This window comes from Talpa europaea (genome assembly GCF_964194135.1).
Source record: "Talpa europaea genome assembly, chromosome: 8".
Classification (NCBI taxonomy): Eukaryota; Metazoa; Chordata; class Mammalia; order Eulipotyphla; family Talpidae; genus Talpa; species Talpa europaea.
The window spans coordinates 50,334,390-50,359,495 of record NC_140075.1 but is presented as its reverse complement, the minus strand read 5'-3'; the positions used below and the strand labels follow the sequence as shown (position 1 = coordinate 50,359,495).

Below are 25,106 nucleotides of genomic sequence, written 5' to 3'. Positions count from 1 at the left end.
GAAAAAGATTTGGTAAAACCTGTGCCTTGTTCTCAGCCCTATGCCTGATTTTGAGTTCATAGGAAAAGATGAGGACACAAAAACATGAAAGAATGTATGCTGTTTCAGTCTCCTAAAAAAGAACACCAAGCCCCACCCTAATCCCCAAGCAAAAATACAAAACGGGCCTTTAATTACCATCCTTTAATTCCTTTCCCTCTCTTTTGTTTCTGTTCTCCAGCCAGAAAACATTATGTTGTTAGACAAGGATATTCCCATTCCACACATCAAGCTGATTGACTTTGGTCTGGCTCATGAAATAGAAGATGGAGTTGAATTTAAAAACATTTTTGGGACACCAGAATTTGTTGGTGAGTTTTTGGCCTATTTTTCTCTCAGCTAATCATCTGGGCTGAAAAGGTAGAGAAATCCCAGGAGCAAACCCTGGTTCTGGCACCATGGCCTCTGGACTGAAAGATGAAGCCTTAGAAATTCCCTAGAGACTTACTGGTTGGGGAAGGAATGTCATGCTGGGCCTCTGGGTGAGGGTACAGCCCTCTGGCTTTTAGTGCCCCAAAGGGCAGGGGGAGGACAGGTGGGGTTTCAGGCCTTTGCAGAGTTGACCTTGCCAGTATTGGCACCATGTCTTGCTCTAAACTGAGTTGATTATAAAGATTTAAAATTACCTTACCCTTTTGCATGCCTATAAACTCAACCTTTTCTGGAGTAGCTTTTGATTTCCTGGAAAGGAAAAAGGATATCATCTGCCAGATGCCAGATCCACCCACTTGCCTCTGTGTGCCTGACCTTTATTCCTGCATAGGAGGCCAGCTCCAGCAGGGCCTGGCAGCTCTCTCTTCCCGCTGTTTCTTGAACCCTTGGCCCAGGCCCCAGAACCTCCTCGTGAAGCTTGGGCCACAGGTTGGGGGTCAGAAAGAAAGAGGCCTGCAGAAAGGAAAGGAATGAGAGTTAAGAACTATCATCTCTTTGCTTTGGGGGTTGGATATCAGAGAGGGAGGGAAGTCATGTTTTCTTCAAAACCTGGGACTAAAACCTCTAACCACAATCTAATAGAAATGAAAGAAAGAATGTATCAGACCACTATGCTTGGTGAGTTTTCAGGCCATTTATACCAGCTCTGTAGCCACTATGGAATGGTACCATGGACCCATGGACCCAGGGCGGGGGAACCTTGCTATGTGCCAGGTACTGTGCCTAGTGCTCCACATTGTCTTAGTTAATTCTCAAATGACCTCATGAGCACATTTAATTATTTTCTCTATAAAGTACCTTGTTCAAGGGAAAACAACCAGTAGGTGGTAGAGCTGAAGCTCAAAAATTGTTTACACTAATCTTAGCTCCTTTTCCCACTCAGGCACCCCTTACTCGCAATGAGTATGAATTCACCACTCACCTTCCAGTGCTCATCTGCTCGATATCTGGGCAACAGTCAGTCCTCTTCTCTTCTCACCTAGACCCTGTACCCTCTCCTGGTCATCATATCTTCCCCTGGGTACCCTTCCGGTACCTAACCTCCTCATTTTAGTCGCTCCCAAGAATGTTCTACCTCTCGGGTAGAAGGTGTCAACTTTCAGACCAGACTGTACTTTCTTTTCATGTCCATCACATCATCTTGCCTATAAGCACTAACCTCACTGATTTCCACCAGATAGTTCCAAAGCAGGCCTTGTCTCCTTGCCCCATCTCCTCTTGCTTCATCTTCCTTTCCCATCCTCCTCTTCTTTTTCTTTGTGGTTTCCTTCTTCTTACTATCAAAATCTCTGTAAAGTTTCCACAGAATAATAGGCAACTTTCTTCCTCAAAAGCCTTAGACCTAGTTTACCTCCATCTGCTGCTCTCATTTTCCTTAGTGAGGATTCAGGATGGGACATTTGATATCAGTTCCCTACAACCATCTCTTCTCATTTTCATATTCCTGCTGACTCTTCAAAACGGCTTCTTTCAGCTCCGGAAATCGTGAATTATGAGCCCCTGGGACTGGAGGCTGACATGTGGTAAGTGGTATAGGCAACCAGGTTGCATAGGGACCCTTCTAAGGCAGGAGGCCTCTTACCCTGGCTCCACCTGACATCTCCCTTGACCATGAGAACCCCTTTCTCGACACTCACCTGTCAGAGCCTCTGGCTGATCCAGATGTGCTAGACCTGTGGCCTGAGCAGCTGAGGGTAGCTGGGCCTGGATCTGAGGCTAGTTAGAATGGTGAGTGAGGCAGAGAACACAGGGAAAAGTAAGGCTCGAGGGGCAGCTCACCCCTGAGGCCTGCCAAGGCCACGATAAAGATACTGGTATCAATAACTCAGTCAGCCGGCCAAGTGATCACTAAGAGCCTCTTATGTTCTAGTCACTGTGTTGGACCTGGGGATACCTCAGCGAGTGATTCTGCACAGACAGGACTTGTTTCATTTGAACATGCTTTAGAATTGACTACGCATCTTAATTGCTGGTTTTCTGAAATCTTGCCAGCAGTCCTGGAAGGTAGTTATCACTTTCCTCATTTTATGAGGAGAGAGAGACTCACAGGTGTTAGGAACTTGCCCTAATCTCAGTCTACAAGTGTAGGAGTCTGATCTCAAACCTGGGTCCTCATACTCAAGTGTCCAGAGCTTGATGCCTCCATATGTATCCCTGCTGCTGCTAAAGAGAGGGCTGGGGTGGGGGGTGCATCCCAGGGTCCTGTGGGGCGGGTGAGGGGGAAGTGATCACTACCCCTGAGAACCGTGTGGGGAGTCCCTTGCTGGTCGGGGATTAGAGTCTTGACCTGACTGTTCTCTATTTTGCAGGAGCATAGGTGTCATCACCTACATCCTGTGAGTATGCCTAGGGCCCTGACCCTGTTTAAATCTGAGGAGCTGGGGAAAATGGGAAAGGAGCAGGCAGATAGACATTTCTGGAGCATCCACAAAAAGCCAGATGTGTTAGATCCACACAATAAACTTGAAACTAATTTCTCTTAGCTCCATCTCATACATCTCATCACCTGGGGTTGAGGTTGGGCAGCAACCCAGGAGAGCAGCCTGCGGCCCTCCATCTGGCTCAGCCTGCATCTGATACCCTGCCATGGCCAGGCATCGACCTCTCAGCCCCACTCAGACAAAGGTTTCCTGTGAGAATGTCAGCTTTCACTGCGAGGCCTTGGGGCAGCTCTGCAGCTGCTGTGTGCTCCTGCATCCTGCCTCTTTCCCTGCCCTGTCCCCTTCCTCTCTCTAGCTCTCACATTCTCTCTCCTTGTTCCCCAGAGCCTTTCTTTCCTTTCTGTCCCCGAAGTACTGAAGCAGAGATTTCCTGCATAGCTCCATATGTCGTGGATCTGTCACTTTCCATCTCTGTGGCCTTGGGCAGATGCTTAACCTCTGGGCCTGCTTTTCTCATCAGAAAAATGGGAATCACAAACTTCCTGCCATGGGTGTGCTGTGGGGGTTAAATCAGCCGACATGCAGATTTCCTAGCGCTGCTCTGGTGTATTTTTGGCTGATTAGTAGGTGTTCATTCCATTAGAGCTTTCTAACCATTTCGCTCACCACCCACAAGGAAAGTGCTGTTTCATGGCACCTGGGTAAGCACAGGGCGCGCCAGTGCCGTCCAGCTGTGGGCGTCATTCTCTCACCACCCCTGTAACAGTTCCCTGCCTCTTCCAGTGGGGCTTGGACTGGAAGCTCTGTACTAGGTGGTGCCCCCACTCCCGAGCTTCAGCTTGGAACTTCAACTGTGGCTGCCCACTGAGCCCACTAGTACCCCAGGTTCAACTTTTGATGCCTTGCTCAGGAGTTTAGATGTGATGCTATAGAAAATGGGGACCATGGAAGGCTTTTTGTGCTCAGTAATGACAATAATAATGGCCTTCAATTCCAGAGCCCTTTGTATGGGCCAGACTTACCTGAAACAATTTATATTTATTTAGTTTTCACAATAATCATGTGAGGTGAAGGCATTTATTTTCTTTGTTGTAAAATAAGGAAACAGTAGCTCAGAGAAGTTGAGTATCTTACCAGACTTCGTGTCAGAGAACTGAGATTCAAACCCCAAATTGAAATATCAGAATTTTTTCCAGTACACCTTCGTTCTGCTATGGACAGGGAATGGGAGTGGCCTTTAAGAAATATTTGGTAAATGGAACCAGCAAGACATTTGGGCCAGTTCGATGTTTCTAGGTAATGGAAGGAAGTAAGAGATACCCCTGTGTTTCGAGCTTGAGTACATTTGTGAAATAACATCATTAATTGAGGCAGGGAATGCAGGGATAAGGGTTGGGCACAGTGACTTCTGGGACAATGGTATCTCCTGGGTCAGAGGTATCCCATATGCCACTGGAATATGAGTCACGAGACAGTAAATTCAGGAGACACTATTTGAATGACACATCCTTGACAAATCTTTCAGGGGAACCTCTCAGAACCTTCTGGTCACAATGGGCCATCTATTTCCATACTTCTCAGACTTTGCTCAAGCTGCATCCTTAGCCTACAAGACCTTCCAGCTCCTTCTCTGATTGCTGGCAGCCTCTTCATTTTTCAAGACACAACTGGTACAAATGTCAGCTCTTCCAGGAAGCTTTCAGAGGACTTCCCCCCTCTCTTGGGCTCCCCCAGTCCTTTGCCCGGTCTTCTGTTGTATTTTGCTTTGTCCTACTGGGCATGATGATATAAGCCATGTCTCTGTTTCTGTTCCCTCCTCTTTTGAGTTTTTGAAGGCATAGTTTCTCTGACAGATCCTTTGGAGTAGCTCCATAAAGTGTATTGAACTGGACTCAGTTGAAAAGCCTGCTGATTGGCTGCCCAGAGGGGGTGGACTGTTGCTGGGAGCCTTCAATACCCACACATAGTAGAAGTCAGGGATCCCCAAGTCCATTACCCCACTTCCATCTACTTTCCTACAGTCACATGTTCCTTCTTGTGTGCTCAGCTTAAGTGGAGCATCCCCTTTCCTGGGAGACACAAAGCAGGAAACACTGGCAAATATCACAGCAGTGAGTTACGACTTCGATGAGGAATTCTTCAGTCAGACCAGTGAACTGGCCAAGGACTTCATTCGGAAGCTTCTAGTTAAAGAGACCCGGTAAGAGAACAGATAAAGGCTTCCCAGGTACTCATATTCTCTTACCGCCTCTCCCATAGATGTCAGTCTGTCCCTGCCCTGCCATGGCTGTCATCAGCACCATTGTGGTCTAATCTGAGCAGCTCCTGAGAATCGTGGACTGGTTGTGATAGTTTTCTCAAGTTTTCCTGCTGAAATGCAAATAAGTGTGTGTGTGTGTGTTTTGAAGTCAGCCTGGGTTTCTCTAGGGCTCATTATTTTTGTGTGGCTTGTCCACTTGGAACTAGGAATTAACAAAGAAAGTGGCAGTTTTCAAGCCTTTTCAGGTGAGAGTGGGGGTAGGCAGGCTCTGAGGGATCGATACAATGAGAGGATTAGAGAGGATTAGAGACACCCTAATCCTACCCCCTTTTCAGTGCCCAGAGTGAGCTGTGGGGTCAAAGGGAGAAATGCTCAGGGAATTGTAGGGAGCAAGGTGTTCAGAGCATAGCCTAGATAGGGCAGGGTAAAGGTCCAAGGACTCTTGGTCATATCTTCTTGGTCCACAAACTTCCAAGAGGTCTAGAGTGAGGTCTTCTAAAGTGAAGGGGCCAAATTTCCTCTTCTAAGGGCAGTGAAGGGCAGAGAAGAGATCTGGGAGGCAAATAAAAAAAAAAAAAAAAACAGCCAAAGGTGTAGAGAGGAGACCTGGAAGTTCAGTAGAGCATTTATAACTCTGCTATATGTGGTGTTAGGCCCTTCAATTTTGGGACCAAAGATGAGGTTTCCCTAATAGGGGTCTGCTAGGACCACTTTCTCTGGAGTACAGCCAGTTCCCCATCTGTCACTGCATTCTCCATTATCCTGATTTGGTGGCAGTGGTCAAAGAATGCCAAAACACAGGTTTAAATGAGTATGAGTGGAGATGTTGTGCTGCTTCTGTCCTTATGGATCATCACTGTTTTCTGATCCTTATTACAGGAAACGGCTCACAATCCAAGAGGCTCTCAGACACCCCTGGATCACGGTAAGGGCACACTGATGAATTCCAGGGAGTAGGCAGGTCCCTGCTCTGTCACCTAGGCTGGCTGGGGCAGTGAAATGCAGGAGCATCTGAGCACTGCCGCCCTCAGGCGCAGATGAAAGCTAATGGGGAGGAGGCAGGCAGAAAGCCTTCTACAAATAGTTTTATAGGTTTAAGTTTGTATTTCACAGGTTCAGATGACTTATGAAACAACCCCCACAAGCCTCAGTTGAAACCCTTTATCTTTGGGGCTCTCTTAGAAAGTGTAAGTTGGAGGATGTGTCACCGTTGTCCTCAAAGGAGAAATCAGGACTCCCTACGTTGGAGAGAGATCAGCAACCATTAAGAACTTCAACAATACTATCTTACCTCCTTCCTATGACTTTTGGAGCTCTGAGTAAAAGGTCTCACCTAGACCAGCCACCTGGCTTCCACAGGCTCATTGAAGCCTGAGAGAATGGGGCTCCAAGACAGAGGCCTGATGGGAAAGAGTGGGGACACCAAGGTGAATCCCTGCTTAACCTGCTTTGTATGGGGGCTTCCAGCTACTGTTTTTGAGAGGGTGATGTCCTCCAGTCACAGTAAGATGCTGTGAGAAGCACTTGACAGGATAGGAATCAGGAGTGGGGATAGTGGCACTAGTTCTACTGGCTGTTGAAATGTGCGCTCCCAGAGATGTCACCTGACTCCCCATTCACCGGACTCGTGATGTGAGAAAGCTGGCGAGGATGATCAGGGGGTAGAGACCTGTGGAAGGTGGACAGTGGGGAGGGTTGGTGTGTTCAGGAAAAGATCAAATTCTTCTGCTAGTTGAAAGGTAGGGAAGACCACGAGCCCTCCAGGTTCAGGGTGGGCCCAGAGCAGAGAGCTAGTGAGTCTGTCATGATGCCTCCCTGCTCAGCATGCAGTGTTGCCAACGCCTTCAGAGCCAACTAGTCCTGAGAAGGGAGGGCTCTCAACCTCCCTCTGTCAGCCATGGCCTTGTGTGCTCCAGCCCTCGAGTGGATGCCTGCAGAGTCCTGACTGTAGCCTGCTTGTCTGTGCCAGTTCCCCTTAAATGCTACGCGTGTGGAACCCTCTCTAATGACCAATGGCCACCCTGCCCTGAAGTAAGCAGGCAGCTTACTTGAAGTGCCACCATGTTCCTTGACCTTCCTCATAGTGTGTGGGGATGCTCATCCCCCCCAGCCCTGGTCCTCTCCTCCCGCATGTGGTGAATGCCAGAGGTTGCGCGTGTGCCTTCCGCCTGCACCTTGGACTGCCCTTGGAGCAGGCATCCAATTAACTCTGGCTCTTCTGTCCAAATATCCACCAGTCCAAAGAAGTCAGAGCCCCAGAGCAGCGGAAGACAGAGCCCACCCAGCTGAAGACCAAGCACCTGAGAGAGTACACTCTGAAATGCCACTCAAGCATGCCCCCTAACAACACCTACGTCAACTTTGAGCGTTTTGCGCGTGTAGTAGAGGACGTGGCTCAGGTGGACCAGGGATGTCGTGCCCTGGCGGGCACCCATGACACCATCCAGGACGATGTGGAGGCCCTAGTCTCCATCTACAATGAGAAGGAGGCTTGGTACCGAGAGGAGAGCGAGAGGGCCCGGCATGATCTATCCCAGCTCAGGTATGAGTTCCGCAAAGTTGAGTCCTTGAAGAAGCTCCTGCGAGAAGACATCCAAGCCACAGGGTCCAGCCTTAGAAGCACAGAAAGGAAGTTGGACCAGCTGCAGACACAGTTTGAGGCTCTGAGGCAGGAGCTCTCAGCAGACCTACAATGGATCCAGGAACTGGTGGGCAGCTTCCAGCTGGAGAGTGGGAGCACAGATGGCCTGGATTCCGTGTTCCACCGGGATGCCAGTGAGTCCCTTGTGGAGCTGCTCAACAGATTGAGCAGCAAGGAAATCTTGGCCAGCTTGAAGCCCTGAGCACCAGAAGCCAGTCAGTAATGCATCCTAGATGGTTTGCAGAAGCGCATTCCCAGTTGCCATAATGGAGATCAACCGGAATTATCCTGCAGAGACGTGTTTCGGTAGCAAAGCCTTTTCACCCTCTTCATGGAATCTAGGATCACGATGTGTTAGCTAGTTATTCACTCTGCACCTTCCTTCAACAACCTGGGAGGGCACTAGTGGGGCAGCCAAGCTATTAAAGCAAATGTGAATACCTGCCCGTCCCCATACCCTTCTCTAGAGGGAGGGTGGCTGGCGCTGGAGAGCTGCTTGATAATTGATCTGCAATAATGGATTTGTTCACATCTCACTTCCTGCCTACAAGCCTTTTGGATTTCAGTTCTTGGGTAATATTTGTGTTAACTAGGGGTTACAGTAAATCAGCTTGGGGCTTTCCTGCTGCAGAAGAAGGGATTTAGAAAGCTAAGAAAATAGTACCTTTCATTTGCATTGATTTTTCACTTACCAAGTACTTTTGTCTATGCCTTCATTTGATCTTCAGAAGAACTCTGTGAGACAGGAAGGTGGGTGGTCTGATTATTGTTGTTACTATTATTTACATGTATCTGATGGAGAAACAGAATCAGAGAAAGAAAGTGACTTACTCAGGTCATTCATAGCTATTTGATGGAGAAAAAAACAGAAACCCAGATTGATGACTCTAGGATGCCACATCTCAGAGTGAGGCTTTGCTGCCATTAGTCACCTTAAAGTACAGTTCAGATGGAATACCTCATACTGTCAGATCATTCCAAGAAGCGTGCCTTAGAAGGCACAGTTCATTGGTCCTGTCCAGTCCTGTCACTGTCCAAAGATTGGCCTGCAGAACAGTAATAAAGGGCAACCCTTCTCCACCTCCCTAGCTCTGACTCAGGGCTTCAACCTCAATGAAGTTTTCTTTTCTTATGTACCTAGGGAATAAGAAACTTCATGAGAGTTTTTGAAGAGGGTGGTTGTTAAGATTGGACCCATCGCTGTTCTAGAAGCTTGGGGTGGAGGAACAGGTTGTGTAATTTCAAAGGGCCTCACAATCTTACAAAACCCCCATGTCAGATGGGCAGGGTAAATGTCATCCCCCATCTGGAGATGAGGAAGCAGAGTGGATGCAATTTGCCAGAGGTGGCAATAATGCAGTGGAGGGAGCCTTCTGTGATAAGTCTGCTGCTCTTTCTGCTCTCCTTAACTGTTCCAGGCTCCAGGAATTAACACTCTGCTGTGGGGCAGCTTATATCCAGATTCAGCCATCCATCCATTTACGAACGGCACCTACCCACTGCCAGCCACTCTGCTTGGCACTGGGGATACAATATTGAGTGAAAATGGGCACATTTCCTGCCTTCATGAGGTGCAAAGTGCAGTGACGGAGTCCAGTGTTAATTAAGAACTTTCTGCAAATGTGGAATCATAGCTGCGGCATACGTGATGAAAGAAGTAGCAACACCACAAGAGCCTGCAATGGGGTTTTGATCTTGTCAGGGAAGGTGTTCCTGAGGCAGTGATACTGGAGCTGAGATCAGCTAAGCAAACCAGGGAGAGGAGTGTTCCTGATGGGGCTGTTATCCAGGGCTCTCTGGTGGGAGGGGGCATGAGAGGCTGAAAATGTGCAGTAAGAAGAAAGCAGGAGGGGAGAAAATAAGAGTGTGATGTAGACACAGTGGGAGAAGACCAGGACCAGCAGGGCTTTGCCATATTAAAGAGCCTGTCTTTAGGCCTAGAGTTAAGGGGAGTCATGGTGCTGACTAATCAGGCTAGTTAGCAGCCTAAGGTGCTGGGGGTCACATACCCAGTGAGCTGCACAGACAGGAAGTGTGAAGTTTAGAATGAGACATGAGATTTTGATCCCATGAAACCATTTCTTCAAAACCCTATCTCCCATTCTATTATCATTTCAAATATTACATATAATATTTGTAATGAGCTATTTTCACCAAACAGTTTGGCCGAAGAGATCACGATTAAAAGATGCATCTTTGTCTTATCTATCAAAAATAAGAAAGAACCAAGATGGGAAATCCAATAGGTGACCCCACACACAAAGCTGGGACAGCCTCATGAAGAGAGTGAATGAGAAATAAAGCCACCAGGCAGAAAGGGAGAACAAGGAATGTGCATGTCTCTACCTTGATGCTAGGTGGAAGGATGAAAACTCCTCCCCCTGAAAGTAGGCATCCAGGTGAGCCATACTCATGCAAGTTTGCTTTCTGCACTGGCATGATCAGGGTTATCCAAAAGAATCTTGAGAAGAGACTCTAATGTCAGTGGTCCCCTGGCTGGCAGAAGCAGTGTGATCATTTTCTAGAACCCCTACCTTCACTTTGCACTACTAGTAATGATAGGACACCATCTATTGGGAGATGCACCTTGATTTCAGAGATGGAAAAATGTGCATCTTGGAATCAGTGAAAGGTACAGCCCTCTTTCCCATGTCCTGCCTGGGAGAACTGGTATAGATGATTCATCCGTGACCTCTGCAGGGACTTGCCTGCCCTGTCATAAGGTGTAATGTATTTGTTTGGCTTAAGACACTGCAAATAGTCAAAGTCCCTTTGGCCTTGTCAACAGAACTTGGCCTTCATACAATCAGGTTTCCTAAGAAATGGAAACTCCCAATTGAAAAACTCAGGCTAACTTTCTTGTGAAGATCAAAATAAAATGTAATGAAGGAGTAAGATGTTAATGATTTGAATTAGGGGGACTGGGAAAAGGGGAGAAGAAGTTGTTTTAAAATTGCGGCATCAGCCACACTCTGCTGGGAGAGCCCACAGAGGTGAGCCACTTGACACCGTCATTTTATTTTATTTTTGTTTTTTTTTTAAAGATTTATTTATTTATGCATACAAGAACTAGGGTACAGGCCAGAGGTGTGGGGGGTGAGAGGATTCACCAGAGACAGAGTGGGGGACAGAACAAGTGGATCGACTGAAACACACTGCTGAGGGGAGCAGTGGGTGAGTCGGGAGAGGTCTGCTGCGCCATGTGGGTAGCTCCCTGGCCGGGGATCGAACTCATGCTTCAGTGGCTGTGTATAGCTTCATAGGTTGCATCTTAACCCCTTGCGCGACCAGGGAGGTCCTGATACCGTCGTTTTATAGCATTTTATGGGACAGGACTGTACAAGACTGAAGTCACTCGGCTAGTCAGCCCCAGGCCTAGGGTCAGACCCATTTGGGTTTTTACTCCCAGTGGTGGTATGTTCCTCTCCGTCCATGTCCAGTCTTTGGTAACAACTTGTTATTTAGATCTTCTATGAACAGACCCTTTTTTGGACTAAGAACTTGCAATGACAAGTCAAAGTGAACTGAGAAATGCCCCCAAATCTTTCAGGGAAAGCAGAGAAAATTGTCACCTTGCCAGCCCAAATCCCAGATACCCTTTGGCATTAGAGCCTGATGCCAAGGGCACCCAAGCAGACCTTTGGGACTTTCAGCCAGAGGACTGGTCCCACAGGCCCACAGCTGGCATTTTAATGGTGGTACTGATGGTGACAGGATGGGGTGGTAGGAGTGGGCTGTTTCACTGGTATCTAGAGGGAAGGCCTGAAGGGGAGCTGCACTGCTCTGTGGGCAGACCCCTCTGACATCGCAGAGGATTTTCCATTTACTAGGCTATGAATGAAAGCTTGACTTCTGGCTCTGCAAACGCCACCTGGGCTGTTGGGAAGGGGGGAGGGTGATTAGGTGATAACTACTCCCAAGGAAGGTGGAAAACCAGTGGTGCCTGGAGAAGGCAGCAGCCTGTCCCTGCTCTGAGGCAGATGCACATGGCACATGATGGCCTGGCTTTGCCTTGGGAAGGGCGGAGATGGTGTGGTAACCAGTGATTCTGCAGATGCAGGACTGGCCATGAAGGAATGGGACAGAGCAACAATGACAGGAAAAGCCAGAGTCACCTCCAGGAGTCCCCTCCCCAACCCTACCCTTCTTCCGTGGGGATTATGAAGACGGTGGCTTCCTACCTCACTCCATCGCACAGCCAGTCGCCTCCTGTGTGCCCACTACACCCCCAATGTCGACCGCTGTAAATGTCTGTGGAACAGAATGGCCTTTTTCCTCTGTGAAACTCTTGACTTGTGGAGAAGATTCTCTGCCGTGGGGAGGAGACCCAACAGCGGGCATATCTTGGGAGCAGAAGGGTCCAGATCAGTTGAACACTGACTGTGTTCCGGCAGGGGGTGACAGAGAACACAGCAAGCCCTGAATAAAAGACTGTCTGAGATGGATGGGAACCCAACCAACTGGGAAGTGGGAAAGGTCATGAGGAGCAATGAAAGAGAGGTATCCAACATTCCAGAAGCCAGGAGAGAGACAAATTCTGATTGAGAAAGGGTAAGAGGAGTGGCCTGGAGCAGAAATCTTCTGAGGGAAGATCTCCCCACCAATACTCTCATCCCCCAAGCTATCGTCTTGCTGAGAAAGTGCCCAGTGGAATTTAGAGGGAGGGGACTGATTCCAGATTGGAGTCAGGAGCGCAGAGCTGCTAGGTGGAGATTAAAGAGAAGATTATGGAGATTTAAAAAAAGGAGTTTTTGTTTCTAACTTTGTGTGAATGGGGAATGTTCAAAACTCGTCTATGAACCTGGAGAATGAAGGAGTGGGTTCCTGCTTCGAAAGAAGCAGTCCTCTCTCATTCATCTCCACACTACTTTTCCTAGAGTATTTTAAGGAGATTTCAGACTTGTTAAACTCATAAATTCTTCAGCCTGAATCCCCGATGAGGACTTTCTTTTTGATATTACCACTGTGCCATTATCACACTGGCAAACTCAAGAATAATTCCTTACTATCACCCATTCTGTCCTCAGGTCCCCTCTTTCCTCAAGGGGATCCTATTGGTTTGTTCAAATCTTGATCCGAATGCCATCTACCCATGGCAGTTGGTTGTTATGTCTCTCAAGTCTCTTGTCTTGAGTACCAGTGCAGAAGGGAGGGCTTTTGAAGCCTTTCCTGAGGAGAATAAGTTGCCCAGAAAACAAGTTTCTGTGGAAGAGAATTATTATTTATTTTTTTTTTAGAGGCATGTTTATTTGTTTGTTTGTTTGTTTTGTTTACACATGCACTGGGTACAGTCAGAAGCGCGGGAGGGTGAGAGAATTCACCAGAGCCAGAGCAGGGAGCAGAGCAGGCAGAAGGACCGAAGTACACTGCTGAGGGGAGCAGCGGGCGGCAGGAGAGGTCTGCGCGCCATGTGGGACCCTCCTCTGGTGGCCGGGGAGCAGCCAGGGATTGAACTGGCGCCTCAGAGGCCGCGGGCAGCTTCGCAACCCAGCGCTCAACCACTGCGCCACCGGGGAGGCCCAGTGGAAGAGAATTAAAAGAGAGAGTATTCATGCTGAGATCTGACTTAGAATGGTGAGACCAGGTCACCAGGTCAGAAAAGTAAGGGACATTCCTACCTCATCCCCACTGGCTTGTTCAATGTAGGGGACAACCTGCCAGGGACACAGCCTTTCTGCAACTCCCCTACCCAGAGGGAGAGACGCAGGCACCAGGAAGCCTTTCCTGGGAGAACAGGGTGTTGAGGCCTGTCCAGAGACTCAGTTAAAGGAGATGGAGAACTGGAACCAGAAGGGACAGACCTGGCCAGGGAGGAAGTGGGTGTTGAGGTGTCCTTAGCTTTGCGTGGAGGATGGGACTGGAGAAATGGCATAGATGGAGCTTTAAAAGTAGCAGTCTGTTTGCAGTTTCCAGAGGGGGTCTGGGACTTAGAGAAAATCAGCGGGGGTGCCTCTTCTGTCAAGCCAGGACTCCTTTCTTATGCCTTGGAGGATGGCTGCTGCTTCCTCCCCCTGCTTTGTGGGTGTCGTGCCTACACGGTACACCTGCTGGACCTTTTCAGAGGCCTTCACGTCTGCTTAAACAGTACCTGGCTCAGCCACAGCTTTCTAACTTCTTGCATCCCTTTCCAACATTTTTCTCAAACACCAAATAGGTACCTAGGAGCCTGGTCAGAATTGCCCAGGCTCTCTGGTTTCACCAGTGAACCACAAGAATGGAAGGTGGGCACTGTCTGTTTGCAGAGAAGGGAGGGGAGAGAGAATACACGCCTTAGTTCTACACACACCCCCTTACACTTCCAATTTATTCAAAACTGTTGGTGCCACTTTCCTTCTGGAAACAGATTTTGCCATAGAATTACCTCTCTCTCTGACTTTCAAGGTTTAGATGACAGCACCAGCATTAGGTGAGCCTCTCAGCAACCCAGGAAGCCTCCCTCTCGGGACTCAGGCCTTTGTGTGTGGCATATAGACAGGACCCTCAAAGTAATTGTGTCACCCCATTTAGGGACCTCTGGGAATTGTCCTACCCCATATTATATACTTATATAGTTGGGCCTCTGGTTGGTAGCAGGCACTGCTGGGCAGTCAGAAGGTGGGATTCTCATAAACACATTCCCCTTGCCTTCATGTGGGCCTTCCAGCCTTGGGGTTTGGCCATTTCTGTCCTGACAAGGGTGCCAATTAGGAAAGGGGCAAACGAGATCTCTTCCCTCCCAGAGTGTTTCTATCATCTCACCAAACTCTCCAAGCAAAGTCCCAGAGACCCCTGCAAAGGTCAGGTGCAAAGGTGGATCGCAGATGTTAGTGAGATTCTCAGAAATTATCTGTGGGTTGGGCGCCACAATCTAGGGAAGGAGTTAGTGGTTGATGGGAGGTGGTGGGTGGGAACTAACACAAAAACACATACAGAAAAAGTGTTAGACTGTGGCTCATGCTATGAAGAAGTAGGGCTCAACCACAATTCTGTCAAAATAACTGGGTGCTGTTTTATATTGGGTGGTCAAGGAAGGCCTCCCGGAAGGGTGACATTTGAGTAATGAGAGGAACACATGACATGACGACATGAAGGAGCAAAGGCACTGACCCCTTGGCTTCTTGAAGCAGGAGATGTATGTGATGGGAACCACAGAAACAGAGGGAGAGGGTGAGGAAAGAGAGGAAGGGCTGTAGAAGCACCCAGGTGGTGTAGACCTGGGAGGTCTTGGTGAGCTTGACGGGTTCTATCAAGCATGCCAAGAAGTTGCTGGCAGGCTTTGATACATGGCATTAGAAATGGCCAGTTTTCTTTGTATATTAGTTCAGCGTCGATCAGTTGCCTCCTGCCCTCCTTTGCATCTCCCTTCCAGGTGTGACCTCCACCCAGGGCTGGGCTTGCCGGCCCAGTCCCAGGTTTGGCAGACTTGGTGAGAAGTGGTTAAGGAGAGAACTGGGAGATCCGGGTATGACTGGATGGTCTCCTCAATCTCATCCTTCCCTCTTCTCTTCCCTCTGTCTTCCTCCTTACCCTCCTCTTTCCTCCTACACTCTTTGGCCCAAGCCACTGTGTTTCAGTTTGGAGGGTGAATAGCCCCCTTTCCTGTCAACCTTGCCAACACCCTCCTCTCTGCCCCCTGACCCCACAAAACTCTGCTGACTCCCAACAGAGGGAGTCACTGTATCATGGCACCCTGATACCCACAATGTCGTGGCTGGGCAGAGAAGGGAGTAAGCAAGTCCCAGGTCCTGGTATTTCATCCCACTTTGTCTCTTGAGCAATTCAGGGACCCAGCTTAACCATATCACTACTAGGCACCCACTGCTGTATTTTCTGGGTGAAGAAGGGAACGTTGACAAAAACATGAATTCCTTCTGTGCCAGTGGGCGGCTCCTGCAGTGACCTGGCCAGGATGGATGCTGTATGTGAGAGGGGAGCTTTTGTGTGTGTGTCTGGGGCAGAGTGGGGAGAGGGAGGGTGTTTCTTGAAAGTTGTCTTAGAGGAGGTCACGTTTGAATTGGATTTTGAAACACAGGACACATTCCAGGGAAGGGGTTTGAAGTGGACATGGGAGGGACCTCCTGTCAGAAGACGTCAAACCCGGAGCTGTGTGGTTCAAGCAATAGGCCTTGGCGACCCCGATGCTAGTGTCATGATGATAAATAAATCGGAATGACAGTGTGCTCCAAACATGGTTAGGAGGCAAGACTAACACTCAGAATTCACTGAAGTGCTTCTCGTGATGGCTTCCTGTGAGGAGACTGTCCGAGCAGAAAGAAAAATTGAACAGATAGGACCTGCCCATTCATCCTGGACAGTCCATTGTTTTGAGGTCATGGAGTTATTTGCAATTTGATGAAAGCTGTCAGTTCTCCTCAGGAGAAATATGTCTATCTGTACATGCTACATGTTGACATATTGAGACATAACTCACAAACCATAAAATTTTCCATTTAAAAGTGTGCAATTCAACATATTATAATTTAGTATATTCGCCAGGTTGTACAACAATCACTACCGTCTAATTTGAGAACATTGTCATCACCCCAGAGCATACTTTATACCCTATAATAGTCATTTCCCATTTTTTCCTCATCCTTAGCTCTTGGCAACTACTTTTTGTCCCTGTGGATTTACTTATTCCAAGCATTTGTGTAAATAGAATCACATAATATGTAGTCTTTTGATTCTGGCTTCTCTTGCTTAACATAATGTTTTCAAGAATCATCTGTGGTGTAGCATATATTAGCACTTCATTCCTTTTCATGAACAATATTCTGGAATAATATTCCATTGTATGGATATGCATATGGATGGATATTGCTTATTCCTTCATCAAGTGATACACATTTCAGTGACTTCCACTTTTTTCTTTTATTATTATTTTTTCTTTTGATTTAATTTTGTTTCTACTTTTTGACTCTTACAAGCAATGCTGCTATGAAAATGCACGTATAACTTCACTCACTAAAATTTGGCCTCCATTTCAGGAGGCCAGTATGCCCCTGAACCCCATCTCATGGCCTCTTAATCTAGGAAAACTTTGTTTTACAAAAGGGGAGGAATTCAAGAGGGAATGAACAACACTGAATTGTATGCATTATGTATGTCTCGTTTTCTTTGTCTATCAATCATGTCTCCATAAAGCTATTTTAAAAATAAAACAAGTTTTAAAAAGAAGCAATGGAGAAGTTAGGAAGACTTAATTTAGGAAGACTTGCTTACTGAGCAGCACTTCCTGTGCATATCCACACTCATTTAATACTAAGCAACCCTACGCCACAGTATTACTACCCTCACATTATAGATGAGAAAACTGCGGTTCAGGGAAGGCATTCCAGGCTTCTTGGAGTAGAGAGGGTTTAAGTTGAGTCTTGACTGCCAGCCTGTGAAAGGCAGCTATACACCCTATCTCCTCCTGGCCCCACCGAAGCCCCCATTTCCTTCAACTTACTTCTGAATGGAGTGCTAATGCCCTGTCTGCCAACAAGGCTTCTGTTTTGTTAAGCCCAGAACCGGCCCAGTGCATAGTGGGCATCCTAGACTGATGTAAAATGACCCTCCCCCAGCGTGATCCATGATTAAAGGCCTGCCTCCCGCCAGCCAGCGGGTGTGTCTCTGTGGTAAGAATAGCTCAGGGGCACCAAGGGCCTCTCCCAAAAGGCTGAGACATCTGCAACCTTTGCCTTCAGTGTGACTTCCCTCCGTATTCCCTGTCCAGTGGGGTGGTGGTGTCAGGCTCAGGCTAAAGAGGGCGTGTGGTGGGAGACTCTGTGGAGAAGGGGGTGGCTGCCTTCCGAAGCCCAACATCAGCTGCCACACTCTAATTTGTCTCCTAGCCAGTGGACAACCAGCAAGCCATGGTGCGCAGGGAGTCTGTGGTCAACCTGGAGAACTTCAAGAAGCAATATGTCCGAAGGCGGTGGAAGGTGTGTTGGGGTTTTGAGATGGGGGGCAGGGTTTCGAGGTGGGTTCATGGTTGTCTCTAGGGTCTCTGTGTACTTTCTCACCTGACAAGTTCCTTCTTATCCCCCCTCAGCTCTCCTTCAGCATTGTCTCCTTGTGTAACCACCTTACCCGCTCCCTGATGAAGAAGGTGCACCTGAGGCCAAGTGAGGACCTGGTGGGTAATGCAGTGCCCTCTCCTTGGGAGGAATTCTGGGTGGTCTGGAGCTCAGGGATGGGGGGAGCAGGTCGGTCTTTGTTTTCAGTCACTTCTGTTTGTCCTGTCCTTCTCTGCACAGGAATCAGCAGAAGCCAAGTGCTCAGGGGGACCCTAGAGTGGTGCAGGGATTGGAGGGGTTCCAGTGAGGGAGCTGGAGCCTCTAGAGGACCCCAAATGTTTTCATGATCAGCCTTAAATGTTTTCATGATCAGCTGCTGCCACTCCATCACCCCAGCCTTTCCCTGAGGACTAGAGACTGTGGGGACCTGCTGGAGACTGGGGGGGACTCTGGATACTCACAATACCACAGACTATTCAAAATTATTCCTGACAATCCAAAGATCTGTTTCATCATGGGAGCTTTATATTCATTTTCCCATTTTTGTATTGATTTAAGTTACCATTTATGTTGACAATAATGTGATATCTTGTATATGAGTAGCTTGTACTGGTTTATGTAGTGAGGGACTTATAATATACTGGCCAAGGGTATGGCCTCTGGAGCCAGACTGCCAGTATTCAAATATGTCATTTACCATTTGTGTGACCTTGAGTAAGTTACTTAATCTCTCTCTGCCGAAATGGCATTGTTTGTAAAATGAGGATAACAATAGTTACTACCTCATGGGGTATTAAATGATGGGATTAAATGATGACATACTCTTATAACATGGCATCGTAAGTGCTCAGTACATTATTAGCAGTTTTTGTTGTTTAAAATCCTACTGTAGGCTTTAAAATGCAGGGACAGCTACCTAGAATACACTGTTAGTATTTCAGCAGGTAGAAGTTCCCTGGACAGATGATCCCCTCTGCTCACTCTGTGTGAGGAGGGCCGCGGGAGGGTCTGGGATGGGGACTGGAAGGCAGTTGCTGAGACAGATGAGCAGTCAGACTTGAGACGCACGGCGCTCAGGCTGCACCCCAGGACCTACCAGAGACCCTGCGCTCCCCTTCCCATGCACATAGCCTGCGTCCTCTTTCTTGAGTCTGGGCTCTTGTTGATTCTTGCCCAAAACTTGAGGATTTATGGCTCCAAAGGCCTGAAACAACTATGTAGCTTTGGCCAAGCCATGTCCCTTCTCTGGCCACTTTCCTCTTTTGCTATAAAGGGGACTGAAAATCCCTGTTACGGACAGGCAGACCTGCCCCTTTTATTGGGTGGCTCTGACTTATGCTGAAAATCTGCTATTCAGCAGAGCTTGAGTTACTTTTATTGTTATAGACAGGCTTGGTCCAGGATGTATTTGGCTAAAGTTGATCTTGACCTTGGATTTCCAGCTCGTTGGGGTAGAGGTGGGACCTGAAGGCCTTGAGAGGGAGCATGGCAGACAGCAGGCGTGCCTTTCAGGCTGAGTTACCCAGAGGTAATGTCCATGGAGAGAGAGCACCAGAAAGTAATTGAAAATTACCAGTTTTCCCTCTAATTTTTGTTCTTGTGCAGACATTTTAAAATAAGCTTCACTTTACTCAAACACTTAGCATCATCACTTATGTTTTTCTGAACTAGGGGCCTTTTAATAATTTTAATAATTTAATGAGATCAGTGTCACTTCCAGGTGTCTGCCTTTACCCTGGTTTAGCTGATGGACTGCTTTCTGCTCTTTTCCTTTTTCATTAAAATGAAGCACAGGACATTTCCTGAACAAAGTGCATGGCAAGGCTTGCTGAATAAAGTTGCAGCTAAATCTTGGAATGTGGAGTGGTGACCCCCAGAACTTGGGGAGGGCCCTATGGCTCACCAACTCCTCACATTCTCTCTGAGCTGAGTTCAAGATACCCATCAGACCACTGGCTCCCTATCCAAGTGGTCTTGATTGTGGCAGCAACAAAGGACACCAGATACAATTTTTATTATTGTAATTTGGTCTCTCTCCTGGTGCCTGATTTCCTTCTCCTGGGGAAGACACCCCAAGACCATTGGTCTTTCCCCATTTCCAGTCCCTCTGTACCCCACTCTGGGTCTCTGGACAGAGCAACAACCTTTCCTACAACATCGACCTCCCTAGCTTGCAAGTGCATCTGCCCAGTGTGATTCCTGTTCCTGGCATCTCATGACCCTCTTGCCCTGGGCTTCTTTTTTCCCCCAGAGGAATTGTGAGAGTGACACAGAGGAGGACATCGCCAAGAGGAAAGCCCTCCACCCCCGGAGGAGGAGCAGTACGTCCTAACTGACCAGGGAGGCCCAGGCCCAGTGGTGCTCCCTTCGTGCAGACTGTTGGTTCCTGCTCATCACCAGCACCCAGGCATTCTGCATCCCTGACCATGTTGCAAGAGAGATGGGCCTGCAAAGGAGCCAGGAGACCCTGGGAGCTGTGACTGTCTCCTGTGGAGGAGGCGCTGGCATTCCCAAAGCTTTTAATTCTCCATAAAATAGGCTTTCATCTGTCTGCCGACCTCAGAAGATGAGGTGGGGATGTGGACTGGGGGAAATGACATCAATGAGCATTGTCATGAGTGAAATCAGATTCAGGCAGCTTTCCTCACAGGATGAGAGAGTTCACAACCAGCCTGTTCAAAAATTATACCAGGAAGACAGACCTCCCCCATGAGAGCAGAGCAAGTGAGTGAAGTGAATCTTGGAGTGTGAGGGACCAATCCTGTGACCTCCCAAAACCCACATGGAGTTAGCTTGTCAGGCAGAACAACATATCAGACTTTCTAAAGTAGCCCATTGTATTGTATTTTTAAATTTTTTTTTTTAAACTTGGGTCTTACCTGATGCTTGGCTTTTTTTAGGCCTATCTGCATCTGGCTTTTTTAGCTCAGTTGCCTATGATTCTGGGGCAGCACTCAGGGTTGGGGTGCTGAGTGGACAGTGCCTCAGAAGTTTATACTCAGCCACCCCTTCTGGACTGCACGGTGCCTTCCTTCTATATCCTTCCCTACATGTGTACAGCCCCAGAAAATCAACCCACATATAGCATATAAGGCTTGTGTTCCCTCTACCACTGCTACCACCACCTCTGCTGGTATGGACTGAGGGGTTGAGGACTAATGCCCAGTTCTGTAGAATGTGACCCTATTTGGAGATAGGGTCTTTAAAGAGATGACTAAGGTAAAATGAGGTCAATATGACTGGTATCCTTATCAGAAGAGATTAGGACAAGAGAAAAGGCCACGTGAAGACAAAGCAAGAGGGGGCATCTGCAGGCTAAGGAAGGAGGCCTCAGGAGAAACCAACCCTGGCGATACAGCAATCTCAGACTTCTGACCTCCAAAACTGAGAAAATAAATTTCTCTTGTTGAAGCCACCTTGTGTCTATGCTATTTTGTTCAGAAAGCTCTAGAAAACTAATATAGCTGCCACATTGGGTCAGGATAGGGACAAGAGACTTAAAAGTGATGTGGATGGAGAAGGGCAAAGAAGGACCCACAGGGAAAAAGGAGAGGAAAAATAGATGGATCACCTGGCTATGGCGAGGGGATCTAATGACAGAGGAATGTGGGCCCTGCTTTGCAGGCCAAAAATGTGGTGGTGCTGACCAGAAACCTGAGAGAAGACCCTTGAAAGCCAGAATAAAAAGGATCAGGATGAGGCACTGACACCGAGAAAGTAGAGGGGAAAAGGTGGAATGAAAGGAAGAGAGGTTTGGGAAGGTGATTGGGGAACATGAGCCAGGAAGTACTGGGGGTGGGGTGGTGAGGAATCAAAAGGGCAGCAAGGAAAAGGCCCTGAGAGAAAGCATCTTGTCAGCATCTTGTGAGAGAGTGGGCTAAACTGCTTTATCCAGGGCATGGATCCAGAGCAGAATGACCCCACAGGAACAGAGAGGCTGTCCAGTTTCAGAAGAGATTCCAACCAGAAATGACGTGGACTGACAAGCAGCACTGGGCCTGTAGTTTGTGGGGCATCCCCAGTTTTCAGACAGAACCAGCTCTGTTACTCCAGCTGCACACAGTGTACAGAGCCCCTGGGTCTGAGAGGGGCTCTTGCTGTGGCTAGTCACATAAATCTGCAGGGAATGTTCTGGAACTGGAGCTCACTGGGAGATCCTAGGGAGTAAATTGTGGTTGGCGGTAGGGGGCTGCCTCCCACAAGGAAAGAGAGCAGTGAGTGGCTTTGACAAAGCCTGAATTGAGTTTCCTGTCATGATTATTAGGTTAGCCTTACAAAAAAAAAATTTTTTTTAAAGATTTATTTATTTGTTTGTTTGTTTATTTATTTATACAAGCACTGGGTACAGTCAGAAGCATAGGAGGGTGAGAGAATTCACCAGAGCCAGAGCGGGGAGCAGAGCAGGCAGAAGGATCGAAGTACACTGCTGAGGGGAGCAGTGAGCAGTGGGTGGCAGGAGAGGTCTGCATGCTATGCGGGACCCTCCTCCAGTGGCCGGGGAGCAGCTGGGGATCAGCCGGGGATCGAACCGGCGCACCGCGAAGGCTTTGGGCAGCTTCACAACCCAGCGCTCAACCGCTGCGCCACGGGGGAGGTCCATAATCTTATAAAATTTGCCTGACCTAAGTCTGTATTTTACTGAAAAGGAAGCTGAAACCTGGAGAGTGGAAGTGACTAGTTCTGTGTCACAGCAAATTTGTGAAACTATCTGATGAAAGCCCTGACTCCTTTTATAGAGCTTATTTTTTCAGTGTGGTAAACTGGTAGCCATTTCAGGAAGTGGATGAACCACTTGTCTCATCTAAACATTCTCTTGTTTACCCTTTACTGTATCCTGCATTGTCCTTCATTGCTGGAAATGGAAGGAATTGTCAGTTGCCTCTGTTCATCTGTTAACAGTAAAGGGTCCCATCCCTGGGTGGGGAAAGCTCAGCAGTCAGCCACCATGGGTTGCACATCAGTCAGTGAACTTATATTTATTTATTGGGCTCCCCCCATGTGGTTGGCACTCTACTAGATGCTGGGCTAGTACAGCAAATGGAACAGATGTGGTCCCAACCCTCAGGGGGTACACATTCTCAATAAGTCTTGGGAAATCCTGGACTCTGGCCCACCACAGAATGCTCCTAGCTCACTTCTCATAAGGTATGTAAAACCCCATTGACCAAGTACCCTCAGCCCAGCTATCTGGTGTTGGATGGCACCTGATGGTTTTCCCAGAATTCCCTGGGTGGCACTGGCCAGGCTTTGGGCAGAGAGGGAGCCTTTGAGGATACATATCCTTTGAGAATGTCTTTAATACCCTATACCCAGAAGCCGGGTGTTCCTTCCACTCCCATACAGGCCTCTCTGCTGGCAGCTGGCTGGTGCCCTCCAGTGTGAGACTGAGTGGAGTTCCTGGCCCAGGGCATCCAGGTATGCTCAGTTGGCTCTGAAGATGGATGTGTTGATCAGCTGACATTTGAAGGCTGAAAGAGACCATGGTGTGCTCTGAGGCAAATGGAACATTTCCAGTGACAAGAGCTTTGCTGGTCTAAAGTGCAAGTCTTTAAAGAGCTCTGAGGGTGTCCTGCCCCAGAGAGTTTGCCTGTGCGTTTGTAGGATGCTGCATTAATATTTCACAAATGCACATATAAATATTTTAATGGGTTGGGTTTTAATGTCAATCTCACTGACTTTCTGAGTCCAGATCTTAGGTTGCATTTGCCTTTTTCACTCAGATATTTGCTGAAAACCTGATTTTGGAAGCAAATGAAGGCCATGCCATAAAAGGTGAATCACAGAAGACAAGAAAAACCCTGTGTTCTACAATCAAAGTAGGTCCATGTGAAGATTGCTAATTTGAGGACTAGGATATTGCAAGGAATTTTATTTGGCACAGACCTGTAGAACTTCCTTTCCATCTAGTTCCCAGCTTAATATCGTTGGGACATGGTTCTGTTCCCTGTTGGAAGAGTAATGTCTTCCTTGGTGGTCTGCTAAGACGGTACCATTCTAAGCAAACCAAATAGACTTAGGGATTGGAGCAGTTGAAGAGCTGTAAACAATGGTTAATTGATAGTTCAAAAATGGTGACCTCCAATTAGTAGTTTCTCTCTTCCTGGTTTTCCCTCTAGTTTTCTTTCCTCCCCCCCCTCCATGTGTTAGCAAGTCATAATGTGTATTTTAGTAAGGTCTTCATTTTATTGAATAAAATTTGTGTTCCCTGTTCTTAACCTGAGAAAAACAGTTTGTTATCTAGGGAGAAATGATTTCGTGCTGTTTCGCTTATTAATCAGTGAACACCCTGAGTGATCATAAAAATGAAAGAAAGCAGTTGACGATAATTTTTTGAAAGCTGTTCAGCCATAGAACACTTCATGAACAACATTTTATTTAGTCCCCTTAGTAACCTTGTAAGGGAAACATAAGCCCCCTGTATATCAATGAGGTAGCTGAGACTCTGTGGAGTCAAGAAATTTGCATGCAGTCGCACAGCTGGAGTACCTGAAATCTGGCTTCCCATGCAATTTTTGCCTACCCCCAAATCCACATTCTCTGCTTTTCCTGGAGAAACAGTGTTGAATGAAAAAAAGCATCCCAGAGAACCACATACAGAATGATACCATTTTTATAAAGCTCCAAAGGAAAATTATACCCTGTTTAGGGATACAGTAAATGCGACAGAACTGCTTTTTTTTTTTTTAAGATTTATGTATTTATTTATACAAGCACTGGGTACAGTCAGAAGCACGGGAGGGTGAGAGAATTCACCAGAGCCAGAGCGGGGAGCAGGCAGAAGGACCGAAGTACACTGCTGAGGGGAGCAGCAGGCGGCAGGAGAGGTCTGCGCACCATGTGGGACCCTCCTCCAGTGCCTCAGAAGCTGAGGGCAGCTTCGCAGCCCAGTGCTCAACCGCTGTGCCACCAGGGGAGTCCCAGAACTGCATTTTAAAAAGAAAGTAATGAAACACTCAAAATTCAAGGTGAAGCTTATGTTTTGTTTTGTATCCAGCCTCTGAGTACCCCTGGGAGCTGTGGACCCCAACAGGCACAGGCTACCTGGGTGTATAAGCTCAGGCATGTTGTGTGCCTGACAGAGCAGGAACTGGCATCTTTGCTGGTGTATTCCAGGCACCTGGAAGCATCGGAAGCCTCGGTCAGAGTTGGTGCTGGTGCCCAGTGGCTAATGTTTGGGATGCTGCAACTCTGCTGCAGTTGGTGTATACACGCACATTCCATTCTACTTTTATAATGAAATACTGATTTTATTGTGTATCCAAGAAAGTGTTAATTGATTTCAGGGGAGTAGTGGGTTAAAGTGAGGAGGAAGTGGAGAAGAATTAATTTGTTGTTGACAGTTAAAGATAGACTTCAAATCACTAAATTAAGAA

General features: G+C 47.6%; 1 protein-coding gene across 1 annotated transcript in view; it reads left to right on the top strand.

Moving 5' to 3' along the window:
* Positions 1-20,065, top strand: part of DAPK2 (death associated protein kinase 2) — a gene marked incomplete at both ends in the record, with an annotated part of 96,776 nt that extends 76,711 nt beyond the window's left edge. The window contains 8 exons of the mRNA XM_084240540.1: positions 221-350; positions 1,946-1,994; positions 2,781-2,807; positions 4,900-5,052; positions 5,992-6,037; positions 17,569-17,658; positions 17,769-17,852; positions 19,985-20,065. Coding sequence (XP_084096666.1) covers positions 221-350; positions 1,946-1,994; positions 2,781-2,807; positions 4,900-5,052; positions 5,992-6,037; positions 17,569-17,658; positions 17,769-17,852; positions 19,985-20,065 — 660 coding nt within the window. The remainder of the gene's footprint in view (positions 1-220; positions 351-1,945; positions 1,995-2,780; positions 2,808-4,899; positions 5,053-5,991; positions 6,038-17,568; positions 17,659-17,768; positions 17,853-19,984) is intronic.
* Between the last annotated feature and the right edge of the window lie 5,041 nt (positions 20,066-25,106).